Source organism: Arachis hypogaea, chromosome 8 (assembly GCF_003086295.3).
Source record: "Arachis hypogaea cultivar Tifrunner chromosome 8, arahy.Tifrunner.gnm2.J5K5, whole genome shotgun sequence".
In the NCBI taxonomy this organism is placed as follows: domain Eukaryota; kingdom Viridiplantae; phylum Streptophyta; class Magnoliopsida; order Fabales; family Fabaceae; genus Arachis; species Arachis hypogaea.
Window position 1 is genome coordinate 4,357,943 of NC_092043.1, and position 9,750 is coordinate 4,367,692.

Genomic DNA, 9,750 nt, shown 5'->3' on the forward strand with positions numbered 1-9,750 from the left:
TGGCAAGGGGAAAAAAAAAAGCCCTTCAATTGGCAGGAACATTTCCACAACAATCATGAGTAATATGGGGATTTTACATTAATATCCTTCCATTGAGTATCTATTATCACGTATATGTACATTGGCTTCTCGATCACTTCTTGGGGTTTCATTCAAGCAATGCAAGTTGGCAACAAGCAGCAAGAAAAGAAACACAAACCTCTCTTCTGCGCTCAATAAAATGAAACAAAACGCAAATAAGAAAAAGAAATCGCCAAATATAAAACGTTAATTTTCTCAATATATGCAAAATAGATATCAAATCTGTACGCAGAGTTGAGAATTAAGATAACATAAGCAACGAAAATAAAGTACCGAATTATTCACAAAAGATTATGTCTATGACAGAGAATTAAGATAACATAAGCTACGAAAATAAAGTACCGAATTATTCACAAAAGATTATGTCTATGACAATTTCATCCATTAACAAAACACAATTTCAAAACTTTAAAGAAAATTATATGCTCTATTTGAAATCTGTTTTATTATATAAAAATTAAATTTCTGCACTTAATGATACAACTGACATAGAATGTTTTTGAGAATATTTTTTAATTTATTAAATATAATTTTTTATAATAAATTAATTATATCAACTAACTAATTTAATTATATATTTAAATATTATATAATTTATTATAATTTATATTAATTAATTAATTGTAATTCATTATATTAATTATTTTGATTCATTAATTTATAAAGTACATAATAAAATAAACAATTTGTTATTTATTCTAATTAAATATAATAAATAAATAATTCATTTGGTTAAGAAAATAACTGTCTTTTAAGATGTTTTTATATTTTTTTAAAATATTATTTTTTATAATAAATATGTTATAAATTATGATGGATTATATTTAATTAATTATTTTATGATTATTATATTATGTATTTTTTTTTAAATTTTTAAAGAATATCAATACATATTCCCAGGTATCTGCATTTTCTAAAGGGATAATTAAATGAGAATTTACAACAAAAATGAAAAAAGTACAAGAGACATTATTTTTTAAATAGAAGTGAAGGAGAAAAAGAGATCTGTTATGCCCCAGAGATACCCATTAACATCCCTAACTAAGAACGAAGATTTAATATGATCCAATTTGAGAGGATACATCATATTTGTGATCTTAATAATGAGTTTAGATTTATCTTACTTGTTTGTGGGTTTTACTAGGCTTAAGCCTATCTTAAATTAATATTTTAAGTTATTATTATAATAAATATTATATTATTAAATATTATAACATTTAATATATATAAAAGTCGAATATACTTACAAACAATCTTTTGTAATTCAAATAAAAAAATTTTCTAATTATTTTTTTCTTATTTAATTTTAAATATTATTTATTAATATAATAAAAAAGTAAAAAAATAATAATCATGGACATGATTAAAAAATCATCTTAATATATACATGACATCATATATATCAATAATTATTGTATATGATAAATAATTTTTTTTATTTTTTGTAATGATCATATAGTGAATTTATCTATAAATCATTTAATCTTTATAACATATAATTTATTGTATAAATTTTCTCTTATTAATGGGTGAATTAATAAATTAAAGATACAAGATATTATAATATTATTTAACATACGAAATAAACAAAACTTAAATTTTCATTTAGGATAATAAACATAATAGTACAAATATCTATTTACTTATTTGTATTGAAAAAATATATAAGTAATATAAACTGATATTTTGTTGGTGAAAAATAATAATAAAAATTATTAATTAAGTTAATTACATTCAGAATGATGAGATATGTGTTTAAAAAAATTTAAAAAAATTATATTTATATATAAAATATGTGTTTAAAAAAATATAAAATATTGTATAAGTTAATAATTTTATATGTATTATTTTTTATTATGTGATTGCTTTATGTCGCAATTATTTGACTTACTAATATTTTTTACTTAACAAAATTAATATCATACCCTTAAGTCTTTGTATCTTTTAAATTAGATTTTATATAATCATCTCTATATTCATTTTTAAGAAAATTTATTTGTTTTTAATATTAATATATATATAATATTTATATTATTATATAAAAGATAAAATATATTTTTTGTCTCTGAAATTTGACAAAAGTTTAAAAAATACTCCTAAGTTTTATTTTGTTTCAATTTTGTCCCAAAAATTTTGATTTGCATCAAATATATCCTTGACAGCTAAATTTTCAAAAAATTTAAGACCAATCTAACAATAATGTATGAAAATTATGTTTGATTTACTTGTATTGAAAGTTGTTCTTATGAAATTATTGTTGAATTGGTATTAAATTTTTTAAAAAATTAACCGCCAGAAGTATATTTGATGCAAATCGAAAATTTTTGGGACAAAATTAAAACAAAATAACATTTAGAGATATTTTTAAAACTTTTGTCAAACACCAAAATAAAAAGTATACTTTACCTATATAAAATATTAATAATGACTTACGTAGTTATGTCTTTTGTATTTATATTGTGTACTTTAGATTTTTTTTCTTATAAATAATACTCATATTTTTTGTGAATTTACGTTGTTAAAAAAATTATAAAAATATTCTATAAAAATACCGTGTCTTTTATATAATTAATAATTTATAATTTATTTTTAATATTTTCAAAATTTTTAAAAGAATTAATTTTAATTAATAAGATATGTTATAATTTTTTAATTAAATACACTATAAAAAATTATCGAAATTCATAATATGATATTATTATGTTTCTTTTATATAGTTGTCAAGTTAAAAATAAATTTGTGAAAAAGAATTTATAACTTTTTAAATATATATATATATATATATTGATAAGCTTTTTTAAAAAGCTAACTCAATAATTATAAGTTATGTCTAAATTAGTTTTATGAAATGAAAAAATATAAAAAAATAATTAAAATATTTGTCTAAAAACTCGACCCATCCATATCAAAATTTTTGGAACCGACCTTGATTACATATTAAAAAATTATAGATAATTTATTAAATAATAAAAAATAAGGTCACTATATTTATATACTACAAAGTTTATAAAAAAATTTTTAGATAACAAATTAATCTTCAAAATATTATACATCAGTCCCATCAAAAAAATAAATAAATTAAATATTATTATTTGCGTACTAATATATATATATATATATATTATTGGTGATTAAGTTTAATTTTTAATCTAAGTTTTAGTAATTAAAATTTAAATAATTAAAGTTATTAAATATTGAATATTTTGCACCTAATTAATTTTGGTTTTACTATTAAAATTAAAAAAAGATTAATTATTAATCAATTTAAACTCAAATTTAAATTTGAGTGAAAAATAAAAAAAATTAAATTTTATATCACAGTTAATTTCAAAATAAAAAATATTTTGTTCGTCATATTGTAAAATAGTATGGTCATTTGTTTCTTAATGACAATTACTACTGAATAAAATGGTGTAAAAAATCGAAAAAAATATATTTACCAATCTAGGTGATAATTATTTTTTTAATAAAATAAATTATTGAATAATAAAATTGTTATGATTTTTCTTTACATAAATTAATACTTAATGATAGTGTTCGAGTGATGTTAATAAGAAATATTAATTAATTTAATAGTTTTTGTAATGACATAAATCTACAAATTTAGAGGTTTGAAAATCATGTTCCAAAATGTGAAATTTCAACAAATAAAAATGTTGATCATATTACTTTGATTTCACGAATGAATATGATATCAACAACTGCAATTGTCTTAGATTAATTTTAATATAGACAAATCTCTACAAATATTGCTATCGATGAGTAATAATTGTTATGTTTTAAAGACAAATACTATTCTTTTCATGGTATTTTCCAACTCAGTAGACCTTAAAGATAAATACTATTTTTTTATGATATTTTTTGACTGAATAAAATGAAACTAATCTACCGCAGATTGAAGCTCTATTTAAAAATCTGTCACTAACTAATAAATTACTACATATAAATTTTAGTTTTAATTATAATTTTATAAAAAATTTATAATAATAATTTTTATATATTTTTTGTTTAATTTTTTAATAAAAAACTTTATATATTTTTATGTATTATCATATATAGGACATAGAAACATATACTAATAATCATAAAAATAAGGAATTGCATTGATTTTGAAGTTAAGAGGTTGCCAGTTTTACAGATATTAGATGACTAATATTCTTTCTTTATATTTGTCATTTATTTAAATTAAATCAACATTAGTTAAAATTCTAATTTTTTTCATAAAAATATTGACTCCTAACGTTTTTTCATAATTATTTTGCAAGGATATTACTTAAATCAATTCTCATTTTTGTTAATTCCTAATTAATTTGTAAATTAAATTAAATTAATTTTAATTTTAAAATTTTCCAAAGACACCCTAAAAATCATTTCACTTATAAAATATCTCAGTCTAATATTGACTATGCTATAGGTTATTTTTTAATCAATTATGTTAGTATATATTAAAATTAACTACTAAAATTAGTTATTAGTATAAAATATATGTTAGATTATAAAATATATATTAAAAATAAATTAAAAATATATATTTATATATATTTATCTATAAATATATGATGATTAATTTTAATATATAAATAATATTTTTATTTTTTAACAACACGCTGCTTATAAACTTCACTTGAAAGTAATTAAAGATAGATCATCGAAAATTTTGAATTTTTTTTTTTCATGGTGAAATTAGAAAAGTAAAAAGATATGTGGTGGGGGGCCAACCTTTTTAGTTTTCTCATAAAGAAGGCCAGGTGATATCTTATACAAATCCTCATCAACAGGTTTGGGCGTAGGTCTCTGCAGTGGAGTTAAGCTTAGTTGTTCATTATCAATACTCCCCCAATTCTTCTTTCTTGTTTCTTTTTCATGTTGGTCACACACCTTTGCCTGCAATGCCAGCAACGCATTTATAATAAGAAATATTCTCTATCAATTATGAATGCTTTACATAAAGTCATATTTGAAGCCCACACATGGCTCTCTACGCATGTGAATATAAAGCTGGTTCTGTAAACATAAATCTCATTACTTTTTGTGATTTATTGATTTCGTTTATTTGGCTAAAGAATTTAGTGTTTGTTTGTTCGCTATAAATTTTTTTTTTAATTTTTAATGTATTTAATAAATTTCTAATAATAAAAATAAAAGCATTAAAAAATATCTTTTGTGAAAACTGAAAAGCTACACATTATATTTTTTTAAAAGATCTTTTTTTTTAAAAAATATTTTTTACATAATAAATAAACAAAAAATACTTTTATCTTATTTTATCCAAACATAATTGATATATAAAAAAAAATTTACATAAAATATTCAAATATAAAATCACTTTTATTTTATAAAAAATCTTTTTAAAAAAATTATTTAAATTTTTTTTTCTTCAAAAATGACATCCAAACAAACTCTTAGTTAATTTGTACTCTAAAAGTACATGTTAATATAATAAATTAAAAATTTTTAATTAAAAATATAAAAAGGTTTAACTTTTTAATGTATTCATTTTACATTCGTTAAAAAAATTTAAAAACATTTATTAATAATTATTTTATTATATATTCTTAGGATTCATGTTAATTAAATCTATAACTTAAATATGATTTAAAAGAATGTGCTTTATGAGTATAATAATAAGTATTTTATAAATTTTAATTTAATCTACTGAAAATATAAAAAAAATTAAAAGTTTTAATTCAAAAATTATAAAAAATGATAAATTACTAAAATTATATCCAAAACTTTATATCGCTTATAAAAATAACTCTAACAAATATGAATGACAAATAAATTTCAAAAAAATATGTGTACCAAAAAAAATATGATTACTAAAATCACTTTCCATTTTTTAACATATGACAAAAATATCTTTCATTTTTTTAATGACAAAATGTCCTCAAATCATTTTAAAGTGCAATAAAAATATCAAAGTTAAATATATATTCATGAAAAATGCTTTAGAGACAGAATTTTAATATAATTTTTTGTAAGCATAATTAATAAAATAAGATATTTTTATCTTTAAAATTTAGTAGTTTTATTTTATGCTTAATGAAATTTTTGTTACAATTTTTTTTGTTAATGGCCAAATAAACAAAAAAAAAGAACTATAGAGATAAACTATTTTAGGTATTTTTTAAATAGTTATACAATATTCTTATAAAATATTTTAGTTATTTTTGTTTTGATTTATAATATTTTAAAGATATTTTTATCGTTATGAAAATTAAAAAATATTTTTGTGACGGTATTAAAAAATGAGACAGTTTGAGTAGTTTTAAAAATATTATATACATATACTAAAAAATATTTTGAAAACCTGATATTGATGCAATTTTTATAAATATAATTAGAAGAACCAAACTTTTTATCTTTAAAATCTGTCATTTTACGCCAAGTGAATTTATTTTTAAACGTTTATTTATTTTTCTTATGTTTTAAATTTTTTTTTGACAATTATATAAATTTTTATTTAAAACTTTTATAATTTATCTGCAAAAAGAAAGCAAATAGTCAATTTTATTTATGAAAAATTACAGCTTCAATTTTTAAATTAGTTACATTAATAGTTACATCTTCAAATTTTCAGTTAGTTACATTAGCCCTTATTTCACTTCCGTTGCCCATAACGCTAAAAGTTTGCTGATATGTACTTACCAAAAAATAGTGTGCTCATATAATATATTAAATGATATTATAATATATATCTAATATTTTTAATTAGTGACTAACATAATAAATTTATAAAATTATATTAAATTAATTTTAAATTAAAAAATTTTTTAATGCCACGTAGTCTTCCCCAATTTAAAGTTTGATTTAACGGTATAAATTTATCTTGTAGACAGCCAATTTAAACCAATAAATGTGAACTCTGGTCAATATTACTATTATGTGATTTAATTATTATATCACTTGTTATATTAATAAATTTTAGAAAAAAATAGATAAATCATTAATTTTTTAATTTATAAATATTTAAATCTTTTAAAATTTAAAAATATATTTAAGTTTAACTTTTTTAAAATTTGGACATAGATCTCTCATGTTTACTTAGATTTGTCACATCTAATAAAAAAATCAAACATGACTCCCATTATGCTGACTTAGTTAATATCGATGGATACGTAAGAAAATTTTTAAAATGGGACAAATTAAAAGCAGAAATCAATGTGTCCAGATTTTGAAAAAGTTAGAAATTTTAATATATTTTTAAATCCTAAAAAACTTAAATATTTGTGAACCAAAAAATCAAAAATTTATTTGTCATTTTCTCTAAATTTTAACATTGTTAATAATAAAAATAACAGAAAAATTAATATAATTAACTTAAAATTTTAAAAAAATAAATTTAAATAAAAAATTTAAAAAAATCAATTTAAAAAATAAATAATTTTTTAAAGATAAATTTTACCATTTCCTCAGCAAAATAAATTTGTAAACCAACAGCTTTGGACATCATCATTAATTCACCACTAGCAACCACCTGCTACGCCTCGTGAACATATAATTTCTAGTTACGCGTGAATCATGGATGTCTAGCGGGGTCCTCTTTGTAAAAGAACGACCCCGTGAAGATACCAAAAAGCCGAAGTTACTTTCTTTTTTAATCTTCAGAGTCTACTCTAACCCAACCAGTTTATTCGTGTCATGAAAGATAACTGGAGCTTCTTTAGGCGAGACACTTAATTTATAGTTATTGGTCAGCACCTTGTTTCACATGGACAAAGTCTTGGTGAATGGTGACCAAAGATAAATTGCATTCTATGATTAGTTACTGGTTTTCTTATATTAATTATATATTAAAATAAAAAACTATTTTCCTTTTTACTTTGTTTCTTCATTTAATTCTTTTTCTCACATTTTTTCTTTTCACTTTTTTCTTACAGAATCTTTTTTATTATTATTGTATTTTTTAGTATTTTGTTATATAATTATCAATTATTAAATTTTACAATCATTTCTTTAAGTTATCATGGTGCTACATCTTTTTAAGAGGTGAAAATCATATAATAAAGAAATCCATACGTATAGCTTTGCTTTGATTTTATCGGTTTAGATAGCCACTCTTTTAGTAAATTAAAAATGAAATTAAAAAAATGGAAATTTCAATGATTATTGTCCTATGCATACATTTTTGGAGAAAAATAATAATAATAATAGCATTAATTCTAATGTATTTTCAATATAAAATTGTTTTATATATGTATCTAATCACGTAACGATATATTAACATTAATAATTATTTTTTATATAAAAAAATAATTATGTCAATATATTAAAATTAAATTTATAATAATAATAGTAAAATATATTTTTTATTTCTAATATTTATAATTTTTTAAAAATATTGTTAATATTTAAATTTATTTAATTTTATTTTTAATATTTTTTATTCATATCAAAGTCTTTTTAAAATTTTAATTTATTTTTAACATTTTAGATGAAAATTAAAGTTTAAGAATAATTTTAATATAAATAAAAATATTAAAAATAAAATTAAATATTAAAAACTATTTTTTTAAAAAATTACAAATGTTAACCACGAAAGATAACAAATGTAATAACAGCGAGAGAGGAAAAGAGAGAGTGGAACTGATGTGTACCCGTGTGCGAGGAACAACGATCATGGCGGGTGTGACAACATCGTTAGCATACAAGTCCCCTGTAACGTAAAGGTCGCCGACCTCAGACTGGTCAGAGTAACTGTATGGAAGCCAACCAGCTTCCCTCGCTGTTTCGAAGCACTCTGTGAATGGAAGGTTGTCATTCCAATCCCAGCTCCCAAATGCTGGTACATGGCTCCTCTTGTAGTAGTACTCCATTATATATATATATATTATCACACATACATCGATAAATAAGACAAAACAACAATAATGCATACTCTAGGAAGAAAAATAGTGGAATTTGAACCAGCAGTAAATTAAAACTTAAAAGGATAACTCACTTCCATTGTAGCTCAAAACGGGAGTAACTGGTGAAGAGCAAGAGAGAACGAATACAAAAGAGTGAATGTGTTTGAGAGTAGATGGCGTTAGCTGATCGGGCTGTGTGTGTAGGAGAGCGCTGAATAAAGTGTGGGGTAATGGGTATAGGACTATAGGATGTAAAACCAAAGGAAAAATAACCGGTAATGGTAGGAGTCCGAGTAATAGAAAAAGTAAAAGCGGATGATGAAATTTCACAGCATGTGACAGAGGGACAAAGAGGTAAGGTAAAAAAGGATTGGATCAGAGAGAGCGCGAAAAAGAACGGGGTGAAAAGGAAAGCGCGAGGGTTGCTTTATTATCATGGGTACTGTATTACACGCGCGCTGGGGAATCTTTGGGTTACCGCTCATTTATTATCTATCTATATCTATAATAATATATGAAAGGAATAAAAAAGTTTGGCCTCCAATTTTGGCTTATTTATCCTAACCCTATTAATAAAGAGTAATTGATGTATTTTTTTATTATAACAATATATAAATTTATAATAATATATAAAGGAAATGGAAGAGTTTGATATCTAATTTTTGTTTGTCCATCTTAATCTTATTAATAAAAAAAACTGATATATTTTTTTATTTTAAAAAAATTAAAAAATAAATTATCAATTAATTTTTTTATTTATATTGCAGTTATTTTTCTATTTCACGCATAACTTTTAATTATTTTTCTTTTTTTTATTCCA

The 9,750-nt window shown here is 20.6% G+C and overlaps 1 protein-coding gene across 2 annotated transcripts; it reads right to left on the reverse strand.

Moving 5' to 3' along the window:
• On the reverse strand, positions 1-9,411 carry LOC112705745 (uncharacterized). 2 transcript variants are annotated; one of them, XM_025756676.3, is made up of 4 exons: positions 9,023-9,411; positions 8,679-8,891; positions 4,801-4,965; positions 1-206 (listed from the first exon to the last, which is right to left on the reverse strand). In XM_025756676.3, the coding sequence occupies exons 1-4, from the start codon at positions 9,026-9,028 to the stop codon at positions 153-155; spliced, it is 438 nt and encodes a 145-aa protein (XP_025612461.1). In that variant the 5' UTR covers positions 9,029-9,411; the 3' UTR covers positions 1-152. The 2 variants fall into 2 exon arrangements, with proteins under 2 accessions (XP_025612461.1, XP_025612460.1); XM_025756675.3 differs by having other exon boundaries at positions 8,679-9,102.
• Positions 9,412-9,750: the final 339 nt, after the last annotated feature.